At 36.8% G+C, this 18,174-nt stretch overlaps 1 protein-coding gene across 8 annotated transcripts in view; it reads right to left on the bottom strand.

The window, feature by feature from the left end:
* HDAC9 (histone deacetylase 9) overlaps positions 1-18,174 on the bottom strand; it is a 939,997-nt gene that overhangs the window by 378,891 nt on the left and 542,932 nt on the right. For all 8 annotated transcript variants that reach the window (XM_043589049.1, XM_043589043.1, XM_043589047.1 and 5 more), the window contains 3 exons: positions 16,783-16,905; positions 13,336-13,546; positions 12,703-12,920 (listed from right to left, as the gene is read on the bottom strand). In XM_043589049.1, the coding sequence (XP_043444984.1) occupies positions 12,703-12,920; positions 13,336-13,546; positions 16,783-16,905 (552 nt within the window). The remainder of the gene's footprint in view (positions 1-12,702; positions 12,921-13,335; positions 13,547-16,782; positions 16,906-18,174) is intronic.

The following is an 18,174-nucleotide window of genomic DNA, read 5'->3' as shown; positions in this document are numbered from 1 at the left end:
TGCTCACTTAATTGTCTCATCTGAGTGAACAGCAATACTCAATTGCATGAGTCAAAAATCTAGGATTTATTCTCGTCTCTCTCACTCATCATTTTTTAAAATAAATACCTGAAAGTGTAATTGATGCTTAGTAACATTGCTTTGACACTTTTCTTCCCAGGTTATGAAGCAAATGCCAAGGTCTACATGAACAATAACTGCCATTTTTTCACCATCTCTGAAACAGAATGTGCTCTTTGCGAAGTTTCACAAAATACAAGAGTGATAAATGGGATCTCCTGGAACCAGCTTTGCAAAATACAAATGCATAGAAGGAGTTAACCTAACTTCTTCTTCCAGGTATTTGACTAAAGCTGTTTTTGTTTAAGCAGTCAAATTTGCCAGAGTGGAAAAATTAGCAATTAACATCAACAAGAAAAATCTACAAACCAAAGTCACAGAAAACTTGCCTGCCAGGTTTAACTTATTATAGATTTTTAAAATAAAAAATTACTTGACATTGTTTTTAAGTTTCTGACTATGTATGAAGACATTCAGTACTCAGATTATGTTGTGTTGTATGTGTTTTTGAACTTCAAATGTGACCATTACAACGATGGTAGGGGCTAACCCTTTTCTAATTTGTACTGTCGCTGAGTGGCCCCAGATGCAGGGAGGAACTGTCTGCTCACTCTCAGTGGGGTAGCAGAGTCTCTCTTTGGTTGAACATCTGGAGGTGATCCCCCAGCAAAGTTGAGCTGTTGCCTTGCTGGCTACAAAACACAAGACAAAACATCTGTGTGACAGATAAATGCACAGACCTGTGCGAATCTCGGCTGAGGGCCCATCTGTAAAACACACCGTGTGTCATTCGTCTGACACCAGGTGAGGTACTTTGGTGGGGAACCCAGCAGAGAGGAAGATGATGGCTGTGCTTCTCCTTCTCCTTTTATCTGTGTTCTTCCTCATCTGTCAGTGTTTCCCTGTATTCTCCATGCTATTGCACACCCATCGTACCGAACACTAAGAATGTTGCAGGCAATCTATAACCATTGTGGGTTTGTAACACACACTCATACATACTCATGCCGATATTCCAAGGACCAGGTATGATAATTTATCTAAATCTCTAACACCTTAAGTTTGCAATTCCATTCTTATCAATCCCTGCTAGGATCATAATTACAGCAAGTCTCTAAACTTCAATGTTCTATATTCCATGTTAAATATCATCTAGTCTATTGGCAAATGATGTAAAATTAATGAAATAATATTTAAAGGCTGTGCTGCTAACCTTTACACATGAGCACATTCAGCTCATCTCTGTGTAAGTTACACTGAGACAAGCCTAAAAGTCAACATAAGTGCTGTCAAACAAAGTATCTTTCAATTCCATATTTTAAATTTTTCCCACAGAGATCTTTTATGTCCCCACAAATATCTTTAGTTTTGGGGTGGCAGCTAAGAACAAGAGTGTAAAAGGAGTAAATCTGTTTCTGATGGACATCTGGTTTTCTGAAATTGTCAACAACCCATTAAGCACAAGTGTTTGAATGTGATTATTAAACTACGCAAAATGACCTTCAACCCAACTCATCACTTTCTTATTCTGCCTCAGATTGTAAAACAGATTTTACTTGGGGAATGGCAATGACACAAGTTTTTGTTTTTGTTTTTGTTCTTGTTTTTTCTTTTAAATAAATGCAAAACTCTTCTTTTGGAACACGAAACCTTTCCCTTAAGCTCCAAGGAAACTAGATTGTAAAACAATGATAAAATTCTGTCTCAAATCACAAATAGATTAGGTATGTACCAACTGTTCTCAAAAACAACATGCAGCGTTTGGAGGGTTTTCAAATCAAGAGGTCTACTTAGAGAAGAACTCTACCTCAAGCCAAAATACTCCATGTCATTTCACTTCTGTGCATTTTAGGAAAATAACCAGAGGAACCAAAACTAAACGACAAGAGAGAAATATTTTCTAAATATTGGTTCATTATTCACATAAATTAAGTCTAAACTGAAAAATATTCCTTCTTCCCAATATTGAAGAGATATAAAACTAATCCAGGGATTAAGTGAATACTTAATAAACACGTGTTTATCTTTATAACTTCAAATGGTTGTCTAAATCAATGCATGCAATTAAAATACCCCTTTTCTGGCTTCAAAACATCCTAATATATCAATAACTTAAGTAAGTGTTAACCCCCGGAACTGGAAAGGATACCGAAAATTTCCTCCTTCCAGTGAGTTTGAGAAAGTTACCCACCCACTCTTTATTCATTTGACAATTTTTGTTGAACACTTACTATATGCCACATCCTGAGAAGAGCAGTCAGGCGAGCTCTCAGGAAAGGAAACAGAAAGTAAGCAATTGAAGACTGGAACTTAATGTGGTAAGGAATGATGGGGGAAGGGGTGAGCGCCTGGGTCTCATTTGTATGGGCAGGAAAGGCCCTCAGAAGATGTGAGGTTTAAACTAAGAGGGGCTCCAACACCACGGTCAAGTCATGAGAAGATGTGGAAGTTGAACCTACCATACAGTACAGTGGATAGCACAACTCCTGGAGATGGAACGGCATTCCCAACAGACTGAAAAGGAGGCCAACGTGGCTGAGGCTCAGCAAGTAAGGGAAGGGAGGAGGAGATGAGGTCAGTGACAGGGGCAAGAGCCAGATCACAACAGCCTTGCAGGCCACAAAAAGATGTTTGGATTTTATCTTATGAACAATAAGGAGCAACTGGGCAGTTTTAAGCAAGCCCTTAACATGATTTGATTTGCATTTGTAAATGATCACTCTGGTTGCTATAGAATATTGGATGTAGGCAGGCAAAAGTAGAAACAGAAAGATCTGACTTTCAGAACACAAAAAGTTTAGCAAGAGAGTGTTACAAGACAACTAGAACACAAATGACCTATTTTTCCTTCTTTTACATCACTATGTCATTTTATGCATTTTTATATTACATAATAGAATTTTCCCCTAAAAGTCCCCTTTCCAATCTTTAGTTGATAGTACACTTTCTTTCAAAGTTCTCTTTCTTTGCTTTTTAAGGGCAATGAATAGAGGCACAGTTAAGGAAAGGCACCCTTGGCAATTTTGGACTGTGTCTCAGAATAGACAAGATCTCAAAGCCAATGATCTTCAGATCAACTGACTGATAAACATTTCCCTTTCTCCCCATTTGCCAACCCTTGCTTTGGTCATCTGGATAGCAGCACAAGCCCTATTTAAAATGGATACCAAGAATAAACCACAGAAAACAACTGCCACATGGAAATGTGGGCCCCGGTGTAGCCAGATTTTCAATTTTTCAGACAATGCCAGAAATCAGATTTGCATTTGAAATCTTTCTATTTTTAAAGATTGACAAAAAATTGAAATGCTTAAGATACCAAGCTGTCCAACGACGGCAGTCCACAGAGTGTCCACCTATGACCTCTGAAAATAATCCCTTATGGCCCTTCTTCCTTAAACATTCTATGGTTTAGATCATTTAGAGCTGATGTCTGCTTGCTCTCAAAATATACCATCCTTCATACTTGTTATTTGTTTTATGTTTCCCACACGGTCAAAAATTCAACTACTTTGCCTGGGGCTGGAGGTAGGGGTAGGAATTGAGGACAAAGGAGCAAGACAAAGAAAGTTTGGAAGTTGAGGTAACTGCTCTCTATCTTGATTGTGGTAATTATATGACGATATGCATTTGTCAAAACTCACCGAATTATACAGCAAAAGGAATATATTTTGCCGTGTAAATTATACCTCAATAAATAATTCAATAATTAACATATATGCTATTCCAAACAGAAATCAAAGGTCCGCTTCATGATGACTACAAAGACTCAAGCGGGAACAAAATTTAGTAGTTTGGTTTACAACAAAGTAGCTTGATGCAAGATTGAGGCAAGTAGGAAATGCGTGTCTTGGAGATACTTTAGCACTTCCAGATAACCGTTTTCATTAGCAGAATAAAAACAAAAAGAACTATGAGTGCTAAGTAAGAATATAAATACTGCATTAAGATTTCAGTCATGCTCACCATGTTTACAAAGCACTTTCAGTACATCCTTTCATGGGATCCTCACTATAAACCTCTAAAACGTGCAGATTAGAGAATTATTGGACAAGGAGGCTCAATACTTTGTCCAAAGTTGCAAAACTAACAAATAATTCTGCATGACATCAGGAACTTCTCTTGGAAATGTTACCAAGCATTCTAGATTTTGCAATTCATATGAGCTACGCATTATATAGAACTATCTTGGACTGGAATGATCTGTTTGCAGGCCTATGAACCATTCAAGGGAAAGAACAGGCCTTCTTTATTTTCATTTTCAGTATGCAGAAGCATAGTGGTTGCTAATATATCATTGTGGAACATCATCAATGACTCCATGCCAGAAAATTATTTTTAGAAGTGAGTTTTTATTGCTGGGTGATACAATTCAGCCGATAGCAAGAGAGTAATGGTGCATTTTGGATATGGGAGCTTAGCCCTGGATGCAATTCTGCCTGAAGGAATGGGAATACTCTAGATCATATGACATTTCAGGGTCACTATAATCCCTGAGATTTCGTAAGTATTTAGAGAAAGGGCAGAAAGATACAGGGGAAGAAAACTAAAATCAGGACTTTATAAGCAGCCAAAATCTATAACAAAGGGACTGCTACATACTGGTGGTTTTCATGTCCACAAATCACTTAGCTATATTAAAAATTCCTTAGTAAGACTTAATTATTTCATCCTGTCAAATGAAACTATTTGTCAAGGTTGAGAAACAACCAAATTATTTAGCTTTCCTCTCTCTTTGAACAGCCTGGAATCAACATCAGTCAAACCACTCACATGGTTTAATTCCCCAGATATTTTTCTTTCCCCTATTTTCTTACCTCATAGTCATGTCCAACTATTGTTTTTCTCATTCAGTAAAAGCGTCTCTGACTAGATTAACAGTGCAGAGTGAAAAGGAAAGGTCGAGGTCCTTCCCTTGGTCTTCAAGTTATGAAAGCAGCACTGGGAACGTTTACGAAAGTTACACATTAATCCACTGAAATGGTCATTTAGTTTCTTTTACAAACACCGGATTTCATCACATCTAATAATAAAGCAACAAGCCATTTTCTGTATATTATAAACCATCAACTTGTAATTATGTAGTGAAATGGTTCTATATGAATTCTCTACGATGATGTAAGCCAGTATTGCAGTAAGTGGTTTTTTTGAAGCTCAGCACATACCTACACGAATCTATTTACACTGGGCTAATCATGTCGAAATAGCATCTATTTAAGGGCAAAGTCAAAGTTTCTTTTATAAACCTCTATAGATAGATAAATAATCTAGGAGGCTTTTTACTGTTATAAAATTAAGACTGCCTTTCAGTGCTTGCTAAAGTTTTTGGACATACTATCCATCTAATGGGCAAAATGTAATCCTAAATTGTTGATTAAAGGCTCTGCATGGAAACATACTGTCAAATGGATAGAGAGAAATTAAACCTGACAACGGTAATGCCTACTTTCCTAAATGAAAGCCCAGTTCAAGTTTCTGCTCATCCATTTTTCAAAACATAAAACAAGGCATTTTCCAACCACCCAGAGAGGAGATGCCAAATTTGCATTTCAGTTGAACTTGATGAAGTCAGTAGACTTTCAGCATCAGGCCAGCTCAGAACTCTTATGAGAAGATGTTTGCCCAATCTAAAGAAATGACGATTTTACAGCATGCAAGAAAGGCATGAAACATGGTCGGGCTGTACTGCACTCACAGCACTGTTGGGAAGCTTTAATATCCAATGGATATCTGAATGTCCCACCATGTAAATCAACTTCCAAATTAGTCACTGGAGGAAGGACATTGTGTGAAAAGTTGGGAAGTAAGGTCAGGAAAACAAATTTCTTCATTTCAGCAAATCCAAACCAATACCAAAAATAAATAAATACATAAAATAAGATCACCCTTTTTTTTTTGTTTGCTTGCTTGTTTGCCTTCTCTTCAATTGTAAGTTCTCTACTTTTTTGCAAAAATAAAATTAGGAAAAACTTGTCTTGGAGAACCTGACTGGCTCAGTCAGTAGAGCATGTGACCCTTGATAACGGAGTCACCAGTTCAAGCCCCACGTTGGGTGTGGAGCTTACTTAAAACAAAAATTTTTGTTAAAAAAAAGAGGGATTCTTGGGTGGCCCAGTCAGTTGAGTGTCTGACTCTCGATTTCAGTTCAGGTCATGATCCCAGGGTCATGAGATCAAGCCCCACATTGGGCACTGTGCTGAGTTTGGAGCTTGCTTAAGATTCTCTCTCTCTCTGTCTGCTCCTCTCCACTGCTCGCGTGCTCGCTAAAAATAAAAATCAAAAAAAAAGAAGTAAAAAAGAGTAAATAAAAAAATTTTTTAAAGGAAATCTTTTCTTCTGCTTGGTGAAGAAAACAACATTAAAATTGTAAGTACACATTTAGGTTCAGGACAGGTTTTTGTGTCATACAACCTATGTCAGAAGTCTAGTTCTGTCAACTTCTAGCCTGTCCCCTGGGTCAACTTACTTAAGCCCTTTAAAATTAACTTTCTTGATATTAAAAAGAGTGAGTTGTTAAGTCTGAGAAAATAATTTACATAAGAAGGTTAGCATTGTGTCCCAGCTTACAGTGGGTCCTACTTATAAAAGGGAGCTGGTATTACGTGAAAGACCCTATCCCTAAGGCACCTATGGAGAAGGTGCTAGGAAGAGCCACAGTGCATGAAAGATACACCAGGAGTAATAGGTGCATCAAAAAGCAAAGATGGGTACATCATCCTCATCTAATTATACTTAAAATTTTAACCTTCCCACAAGAAGCCATGGATACAATCACCTTTATTAAAATAAAGCTAACACAAAGCGTTTCCTTGCTGTTTGATAATAGGACATGAGACTTAAAAATATAAACTTTCTGGAATGTAACATCTTTACATTTGTTCTTCAAATAAATTTCCTTGGGAAAACATACGCTTTGCTCAACAGTGCACAAAATGGTTTTATTTTAGAACTACCTTCGGGGATATTCTGTAAGAACAAAATAACACACATATATGCACACTATGTTTGTGTGTGAGCACAGGCATGACAGACTATAGTCTCCTGGGTTGCTGTGGATGCATGATGGGGAACAAGGAGTAGGTATGAATCATGAGGGGTTATGAAGAATATGTAACATTTCTGTTAGGAAATTGTATCAGGAAAAAGAATACAGCAGATATTGCTCAAATAAATGGTCAAATTCTCTTCTAAAATTAATGAAAACTCCCCATTTGCTCCATTCCAGCATTTGAGCAAAATTATATTCATGCCTTGCTTGTCAGACATAATTTCTACCTGTTTTAATAAGGGCAACACAGGACATCTGCTTGGCCTCCCTTTTACTAATCTTGTCTTAGATATATTTTTATTATGATAAAACAGCACTCATGTCAAAATGCCTAAGTATCATAGTAATAAATATATAATAAATACTTATATCTACAGTGAACTTTGACATATTTAAGATATCATCTCATGATTTATCTGGGTTTTTAAAAAAAGTGTTGGCTGATGTCCAGTCATAGGAATGCATAAGATATTTATCACAGAGTATATTACAAAGGGAGAAAAAGAAAGAAAGAAAGAAAGAAAGAAAGAAAGAAAAAAAGAAAGAAAGGAAGAGATAAAAAAAAAGGACAGAAGAACCCAAGGAGGTAACCAAACAAGTCTCAAGTTTTACTTCCTCAATGAAAACAATTTTCTTCCTCATGTTCCCTATCCTAGTACATAACACATCGTATTACCGTTTACTGAATAATTCACTCCCTTGCTCCCCATACTTTAAGCTCCATGAGGACTCTGAATGTTATTTTCTTAGTGATTAAAATAGTGTCTGGCACAAAGCAAGAATTCAATGAGTTGCTAAATGGATAAATGCATAATAAATTGGTATTTCATTCAAATAAGTACTGAATGAAGAAAGAAATTTCTTAAATTTTCTGCTCATGTGGTTTTGATAGAATAAATATGAAAAACATAGGTATTAGAACAATTCTAATTAAAATAGAAATTATTCAGTGTGCATCAATGCTATCCTATACATACTATAACAGAGAAACAATTTAAAGAATAATGCCATTGGGCAGGGGGCAGAGGTCAAGACCAGATTATCTCACAACAAAAATGCCTGAAGACACTCAGGAAAATTCCTGTGTATCATTCAGATAGTGTTACAACTAGAGATTTGCCCTTCTATTAATTAGGCAGTGATTGGTATATTCCTTCAAAAATCATAAAAAAACCTGCAGTGTGTTTTGTTTTCATTAATCATAGTCTTTTTTTTAACAGAAAAATCTGCGGCAAGATTCAAATTTAAAATGATCCCAGAAGAAAATTGCCAATACCCTCTTACTTTTTTGTTTGCCTTTTTTTATTTATGGGGAAAATTTTGCTTTGGAAACCATTTTTATCTTTCAGTAAATAAACAAAAGATACCTGGCAAAGCATCAATCCTCTTTTTTTTTTAAACGTTCATTTTTTTTTAAATTTTTTTTCAACGTTTTATTTATTTTTGGGACAGAGAGAGACAGAGCATGAACGGGGGAGGGGCAGAGAGAGAGGGAGACTCAGAATCGGAAACAGGCTCCAGACTCTGAGCCATCAGCCCAGAGCCTGACACGGGGCTCGAACTCCCGGACCGCGAGATCGTGACCTGGCTGAAGTCGGACGCTTAACCGACTGCGCCACCCAGGCGCCCCTAAACGTTCATTTTTGAGAGGGAGAGCACCCACACATGGGCACAAGCAGGGGGAGGGACAAAAAGGGGTACAGAGGATCCAAAGAAGGCTCCATGCTGACAGCAGAGAGCCTGATGCGGGGCTCAAACTCACAAAACACAAGATCATGACCTGAGCCAAAATTGGGTGCTTAACCGACCGAACTACCTACGTGCCCCAACATCAATCTTCTTTTGATACTAGCATAAAGAATCTTGGTTTTTAAAAAATGCCCACAAGTCATTGTTTCATGAATGTACTATACCTTAGCAACAGAAATTGTTTAATGCATTCCTGAATACTTTAAATGTCTCAAGAAAACAAAAGAACAAATAGTGTAAACCATGATTTTTTTTATGGTTAAACTTCTCAAAATACCTACAGTGAAAATAAAATATTCAACCTGATGAGTATAAAGACAAATCATTCTGACAGGTTTTCCACTTACATTTCTACCTTGCCCCATTTTGTAGCTATAACAATACAAATACTGTATATACCCATTCCAGGGATATTTCTAGTAAGCAATTAAGTACTTACACCATAATTGTATGAGACAAATAATCCTTATGACACACAAATTCCCATGTAAATGTCATTTAAGTATCAAGCAATGGGTAGGTAAGTTATTTAGTATGATTATAGTAAGCAGGAATGACGGCTTTCATAAATGGTTGATTCAAATAATAGTAAGATACGACAAAGCTTTCCAAATTTAATAAGTCAATTATTATATAAACTCTGAAAAATATAGATTTGCTTTGACTTCTAATGATGATTAGCAATTCAATTACATCATTAAAAATTTCATACTAGGGGGAGGGTCACCTGGGTGGCTCAGTCGGTTGAGTGTGGACTTTGGCTTAGGTTATGATCTCCTAGTATGTGAGTTCAAGCCCCACATCAGGTTCTGTGCTGACAGCTCAGAGCCTAGAGCCTACTTTCAATCCTGTTTCCCTCTCCCTCTGTCCCTCCCCCACTTGCTCTCGTGCTCTCTTGCTCTCTCTCTCTCAAAATTAAAATTAAAAAACATAAAAATAAAAAAAAAATAATACCAGCAGGGCACCTGGGTGGCTCAGTCGGTTAAGCATCCAACTCTTGGTTTCAGCTCAGGTCATCATCTCACGGTTGGTGGGTTCAAGCCCTGCACTGGGCTCTACACTAACAGTGCACAGCCTGCTTAGGATTCTCTCTCCCTCTCTCTCTGCCATCCCTCTCTCTCTCTCAAAAATAAATAAATAAACATTAAAAAAAATTTCATGCCAGGAAGGACAATCATATTTAATATGCTATAGGTTTAGAGACAAATACACTTATTTTTTCTTTTGTTGTCACTGCATTTTTGCTTCTCTAAATCTTAAAAAAAAAAGTTGAAGGAGCAAAAGAAAAGGACATTTTCAAACAGGGTATCTGTATACCAGTGTCTTTATGTGAGCATGTATTTCCTACTACCATAAGTACCTCAAGAGCAGGGACATTTTTATGATGCCAACTATTTGGCTCCAGTTTGAATGGATTCAATATAGATTCATCCATTGTAACAGGAAAGAAAAATGACATAAATTAAATTTTTTTGTGGTTATTTCTCATTAATGGGTATTCAAAATGGTTAGAATACACATAAATATATAATTATACACAAACGCATTGGTTTTTGGCATCTCAGTTATGGCCCTCACATAATGTGAAATAAATGTTTTCATCACCTCCTGGGGAAGGGAGAACAGTAGCAATTCATTTCTTGATGGTTCTATTGTGAATACTTCAGAATAGGTCAGAGATTCAATATTTTCTTCTTTAAGATTCTTCTCTGTTCCCTCACACAATTGAGGGCAGGTGAAATATTTTCAAAATCTGGAGAATACCCAATGTGCATATGCCATTTGATCAAACATATGGAATACATACTTGGAGAAAAGCCAACTGGAGACCTGCTTGAGTAATCTAAACACCCAAGCTGAGAGGGGTTAATATATAAAGATCAGCTTTGTACTTTGAAGTTTTCTGGACTTCATTTTGCCTAATTAAGACAAGATTTAATAGTCAAACCACTGTACAAACATGTACCTGAGAGTATAGGTTTGTTTCTAATTTTGGGAAGAATTCTTAACAGATTCCAAGGAATCAGCTCCACATGGGAGAAGGTCTCTGATAAGATTTGCTCTTCTCATTGCTCAAATGCAAATGCCTGCTTTTCATCTTAGTTTCTTCCATGTGACTGAGGTTAGCATCCGCCTGTCAAAATCTCAAGTGTGATACTAAAATATAAAGATTCTGTTATTAGCATACCACTGAGTCTGAAACACCAGCATCTCTAGGTCATGAAAAATGTATTCCCAAATAATCTTAAAAGTATTAACAGGAATCTAACGAACCTAATTCCAGATCAAAATATTATGAGGCAAAATGTAGGATTCCCAATCTTTCTTTCTGCATAAATTTTTCCTCACTGGTCACTGGACAATTTTTCAGGAATTCCCAGTAGTTATAAGTAGTGCTGAGAGACCACAAAACAAACAAACTGAACTCTACCATAATATAGCAGACATATACTCTTAAATCAAAAGTACTCCGTCACTACACAAGAAGGAAGTTGATTGCCTCCAGTGAGACTGATTTGATACAAAATAATTTGATAAATTTAGAGAAATGTGGTAGCAACGAAACAGGCATCAATCTGATGATATATAAAGAGTAATAAGCAATATAGTGAAATATAGTCTGCAGTAGAATGAAAGATGGCAGGAAAGGTAGTTACCACCGCCATCTATCCCCTGGTCCTATTTCCCCAATCCCACACACATATACATCATCTTTGAAAGCAGCAAAGGGCTGGGCTGGAGGAATTTCTGTTCAGTAGTATGGTATTCAGCCTGTGTTTCCTTCATGGCTCTGCCTTATTAAGCTGGAGGCCAAAGAGAAGAGAAAAACTCTCGCCCTACCCTACCTGCAATAAACACATGGTAAGTGAGCACATGATAAAGACCCCCTTTCTCCTACATGCTATTACAAAGATGATTTGATCTTTGCCCAGGAGGTTTTGCTTTGTTTACATCATGATACAATAAAACTTTTAAACAGTAAGCCACTTTTTAGCTACCTATCAGTAAACAGAATGTCATTCTTAATATAAAACCTCTCTCCATGATACTTGTAGGTGATACAGTAACAGTGGAGACTGGGTAGAATTATGACATCCAGGACCAAAACACTGTCCAGGAAGAAGAAGACTCTGCTTTGGAAACTCATAGCAGACGGTAGTGACAAAGCTGGGAAGACCAGTTTTGCTTATGAATTCACTGAAAATGTTACTGGCCTGGCCTGTCTGATATTGTCATATTGTAATCACTGTTTCTTTGTGGTTGCCTCAGCAGGAGAGCTCCTAAGGATGTGGTGTGATACATACATCAGCTTTCCATTTTGGCCACAATAAGGCTGCCAGAAAATTACCACATATTTCTGAGAAATTGCTTCAAACATTGTTTGGAATGAAGTGGGGCATACTAAAAAATAAATGCAACATGGATACATACAAGTTGCTGAGACATACTCTGTTGGCTAACCTTGTCATATCTGCCTGCACCTGTGCAAACTTTTTGAGCTGTCGATCCACCACATTCAACTCTGCCTCAGGCCTTTTCTACAATACCAGAAAATGGGGCTCTGCACACAGGTGCCTGTGTGTGCTTATGTATTAAGATAGGGCTTCAATCATGAAAGCCCTTACTAATCCATAATCTCAATTTTGCCATAAGCATCCTGTGACTGTAGTCATGGTGAAAATACTGATACTGTGATGCTGTCCCTGAGGGCTATGATGGCGATCTCCTTTTGACTGTGATGGATAGATCCCAACATTCTCCTCTCATGTGCCCCGATCAGTGAAGAGAACCCCAAATTCCCCCATTGGTGGTTATGACATTTTGACTGCGGCTTGGGGGCTTACTTTGTTCATGTGGATCTGCTGCTGGTATTGCTTCTGCTTCTCCAAGAATTGCTGGTGTTGCTGCTGAATGACCAGCTGAGCCAATGTGCTCTGAGGCAAAGGTGCGGACTGGGTTCGATTCAGGGGTCTGTGACGGGGTAATTTGTGGGTACCTCTAATGCCAGGTGAAATTCTCTCTTTTGTTGCCAATGGAGACTGAGGATGTAAGGGAACTCCGCCTGAAAAAAAAATATGTAACACACACACATACAATTTTGCTTTATAAAAGAACAAAAAGCCACAGAAAATAGATATATGAGACATTTGGTGAAACTAGTGATTCTGCTGGGCAAACAACAGAAGAAACCTAGGTTGTATGGGGTGAAGGCAGAAATGCCAGAACATTAGATAGGTATGCATCTCACCAGTGACTCACCAGTAATCGACTCTGGTACGTATGAAGGTTTAACAAGGTGAGGTGTTTTCCCCACCATGTATCTAGAGAAATAAATGAAAATAGTAGCCTTTCCCATAATACCAAGTGTCAGGGAGACCCTTGTATGACAATGTAACTCTTTAATAGGTCTTGAGCTAAAGGGGCATTACATTGGAACACATAAAGGAAAGCCCTAAGATGATGGTGTCATTAATTACCAGTCACAAGAAGCTTTTGCTGTCGCATTTGTTCTTTCAGTAACAAATGCTGCAGGAGAGCTTGGTGGCTGCTGTTGGGTTTTCCCTCTAAAGCGACATGGGGATGGCTTGAAGATGCTGGGATGCTGCCCCCATACTGCCCAGGCAGAGGAACGCCTTGTCTGAGCGTCTGAGTCTCACACTTCTGTTTTTCTTTGAGTGAATTCGAAGCCTGTGTCAAGAAATAATAAAGATGTTAATCCTTTTTCATCCATTAGGTCTGTATACCATTAGATGAGTTTCTTATTCTATAATCCTTCCTTCCCCTACCCAAAATAAACCCCATCTTACTGATGGCTGAGTAGGGAAAATGTATAATAGGATGTCTTTTTTTTCTCCTAGTGTTTTCTTTTTTTTTAACTGAAGTATAGTTCACACACAACACTACACTAGTCTCAGGCGTACAACACAGTGGTTCAACATCGCTGAAGTGCTCATTATGAACTGCTCACCATGATAGTGTAGTTACCTCTGTTGCCATATGAAGTTATTACAATCTTATTGACTATATTCCCTATGCTGTACTTTACATCCCTGTGAGTTCTTCATTTTACAACTGGAAGTGTGTACCTCTTACTCGCCTTCATCTATTTTGCCCAACGGCATGTCTTTCTAAACTAACCGCATCAACAAAGGAGAAATAAAAATAGGGTGCAAGCGTGGGAGACAATTTAGTATTGAGTATCCTTGTACTGAACTTAAAGATTATTTTAGCATTAAATAATAATAATACTAATTTCAGGCCTAATAACTGGGAAGTTTATGTTTAAAATATTTGAATATACTGTTTAAGTAAAAGGTATACTGGAAACATAAAATCGATTCAAATTGCTGAACTAGTGACTGTATCTTAGCAATGAGGAAGCTGAAGATAAAGAGACCCTGGGTGGCTCAGTCTGTTAAATGTCTGACTTTGGCTCTGGTCATGATCTCACAGTTTGTGAGTTTCAGCACCGCATCAGCCTCTGTACTGACAGAGTGGAGCCTACTTGGGATTCTCTGTCTCCCTCTCTCTGCCCTTCCCCCCACCTCCTCTCTCAAAATAAATAAATAAACATTAACAAAAAAGAAGCTGGGATAAGACTGTCTATAGTTTTGGAGTTTCATGCAGAAGGAACAATTCCTCTAATGACCTCTAGTAAGTTCACAGAGCTGTAGGTTTCCAATATTTAATTTTTAAAATAAAAGTCTTCAGCCAGCTCAATGAGCAGTTGTATAAAAATGCAGGAATTTGATTTAAACATGTATTTTATATTAATTTGTAACAGATCCCCAAATCTCTAAATATTGAAAATGACACTGCAGATACTTTTGTTTAATAAAATAAACTACAAGTGAAATTAGATCAAATAAAAATGCTATTAAGAACTTGAAATGTATGATAACACAGTAATAAGGTAATAATAATTATATCATCAATAGTAATAATGCATTATCCTATTCAAAGAATTTAATGAATGGAGGTCATTTTGGCATTACAAAAGCAGAAGTCTAATACCTCAAAATTATGTGGCATGTTTCTTTTCAAAACTCATGTTTCATCTTTCAAAATTGCTGTGCACCAGGGAAGCAAAGCAATTTTCAGTGATGGCGAAATTGAAGGACAAAGAGGTAAATGGTTTGTCTTAGTCACATGGCAAGTCAACACAATGTTTAATCTAGAAGTGATTCCTTCTCCTGGCCTCTTTGCCTTAAAATTTCCCACTATTCAGTGGGGAAATGGAATATTAAGAGATCCCTTTGCCAAAGCAATGCTAAACTTGAAAAATTAATTGTGATGGCCTCATCCACACCAAAATGGAAGCAAAGAAAAACGAAACTTCAATCCAAACCACATTGGTTTATTCATCCAACGGTACCAAATTGTATTACCATTGAAACATTAAATGGTCTGGCGTTACTACTTGGTCCTTTGGGAAAAAATTCTCTCTGACCACATTAAAAGTGGTGTATGTTTGTGTTAGCTGGTAGGAATGACTTAGAACACGCAAAAAAGAGTGGAAAGAAATGCCTACTCATGTGTCATAAGAAGCTTTTATGTTAGTATTTGCTTATCATCTGAAGAATAGGAAAAACAGGAATGGAAGAAAAATAATGTTTAATAAGTGGAGATGTGAGAATACCATACATGAACATTTATATTTAGTTTCATTCTTAATTCCTTTTTTTCTTTTCACTAGAACCAATTGTTTACTAATGCTTCATGTGGAAATTCAAAGGCATAGCTGAAATCAGTATTTTTAAGCTTTGCTTCTTCAATCCTCAGATAGAAAACAACAAAATTTTGCTTTTTCCTCACTGGTAGAAGATTACTATATCATGTAAGAGAAATGATAACATTTGGTAAAAATGCCAAATATAATCAGGTATCTCTTTGATTGATTTTATAACATGTATTGAACCCAATTATAAAATTTGTCATTTAAAAATGTTAGGTAGGTGTGCTTGTGCATAAAATAGCATACCGTATACAGGTCTTATATTCTGAAGATAAACTAATCACAAAATGGTCAACTCTTTAAAATTTCCTGGCGTGGGCTTATTGTAAAAGATGTGAATTTGACAAGCTGGAACTCCATGGAAGATGTGCTGCTAAAGTTTGAAAAAAACTGGTGCCAAGGGTTGGAAAAAATTTCTTTTTAAACCTAATGCATCCCATGACCTCTGCCTAAGTATTATTTACACAACAAATCACAGATGAATTTTTCCAGGTAAAGCTTACACATCTTTTATATTATTTTGGGGATACGTATAAAATAATTATTGCTATCTTCTGCTAGTAGGACAGTACCTCCCAAAGATCCTATTTCAGATGTCAGGACACTTAAAGTAACTGATTCACTCTGAATCTCCTGGGAAGAATTTAATATTGCTCACAGAGAGGTTTTCCAGATATGTCCCTTAGTATGACAGAGTCAGTAACTTAAATTCTGAAAATAAAGTCATTCACAAAATAAATTCTATAAACCTATGCTGCCTGCCTTAGAAGCTACAGCTCTCAACACAGGCCTGGGTTGAGTCCTACGTATGTTACTTAATGGCTCTGTGATCTTGGGATTTTAAATATTCCAAATCTCAGCTTCTTCTGTAAAACTGTGGCCTGTAATCTCTGTTTCATGGAATGGCTGTGTGGAGCTACTAAAATAATATGTCTGGAGAGTACTTTCTTTTTTAAAAGCTATAAAGCATTATACAAATGTTAGTTATTATTTTTATAAATATTATTATGTGAACCAGTATAATTCTTTAATTTGAAATGAAACTGAATGTCTCTGCACAACTCAGAGTGAAGTGGATGAATTCTCTGAGAAATGAACTCTACCAAGTTTCCCTGAAGTGTAAATATACAAGAAATGAAAGAGAGCTCCCCTATGAAAATATCACTTGGGCTGCTGTGTAATGACTTACATTGAGCTGGGCTGGCACTGCTGGAAGTCCCAAGGTAATGTTGGGCAAAGAGGGAGAGGTATAAAGACTTAGCAGGTTCATGGAATCTTCGTGAATTAGAATGCGTTGCTGTGAAACCATATGCTGTTAACAACAACAAAAAAAAAAGAAAAGAAAAAGAAAAAGAAAAAGGAGTCTCAAAACATTATTATGTCATAAATTTTACTGTAAAATGTTCACATTTTGGAAAATATATTTTATATTATCATGATTAATCAAAATAGTCAAGTATATTAAATGTTTATTTTGATTTCTGTATCACAAGTTCTATGTGCAAATTAAAATTCTCTTCATTAGAAATCACCACAAAATCTGAAGAGCTTCTGTGTTCATTGTGCAAAATTCACTTTCAAAATTCTACCTTTATGGACCATAATCAGCATGTCTGTCCTCAACTGGTGAAGTATAACAATTAAATTAATTCTTATGAGTGTATTTTTTGTATTACTGAGTAATGATATGTATATAATGTTGGTATAATCATTATCTTTATATGGATTAAACATCATTTTACTGATGGGAAAACTCACACAAGAAAATCTTAGATTAGATATCACCATACAGGACTTCTATAATTAATAATATCTTTCTTAACTATAAAATTTATGAATAGACAATTCTGTGTGGTGTATGTTTAGATTATTCATATTCAGTAGCTAAGGTAAATGTTAAAATATTACGAGTTCCCTGTGCCACAAAAGGCTTCATTTACACTGAAAATACCTTGAATGTTTTCGCATCACAGTCCTTTTTACAACAAATACCTTTTTTTAATCCAATACTAAGAGTCATGTTTTCCCACATGTGGCCCAATATGGTTGCTTGAATTACATTTTCTGTTTAACTCTTGCTTCCCTCCCAGAACTCTTATACAATAAGAGTTACAAAGGTCTTATTAGACTAAGGAACTCTGGCCTGATATGGTCCCCAAGGGAACAACATCCCTGAAAAAGAATACTCCATGTAACAGTATGACACAGTGACTGCTTTCTTCCCAAACAAAAAGCATATGGGACTCCAATAATAGACCACCTCCAAGAGGGATATTGCACACACGGGCTTTGACTAAAGTAAATATAATAACTTGTCAAGCATGTTTGGGGGAGCTGTAGATTTTCCCCTGGACAAACCTGGGATATCAATTAACTGGGGAAAATATCATGTGCTAATACAATGCAACCTCAGAATGTCACTGAAGAGTGATGCGCCACCAAAACACAGGATGTTATTCCAAAACATCACCTCAGTCATAGGTTTGTTTGGAGATGAGTCGTAGCCTTAACATAATAAGAGCAGAAGGTTAAATGTAGAGTTTTTTTTCATTGCAACCGGGAATTCCAAGCTAACTCAGAT

The sequence above is a fragment of the Prionailurus bengalensis genome, chromosome A2 (assembly GCF_016509475.1).
Source record: "Prionailurus bengalensis isolate Pbe53 chromosome A2, Fcat_Pben_1.1_paternal_pri, whole genome shotgun sequence".
Taxonomy (NCBI): domain Eukaryota; kingdom Metazoa; phylum Chordata; class Mammalia; order Carnivora; family Felidae; genus Prionailurus; species Prionailurus bengalensis.
This window is presented reverse-complemented; position numbering and strand designations above follow the sequence as displayed.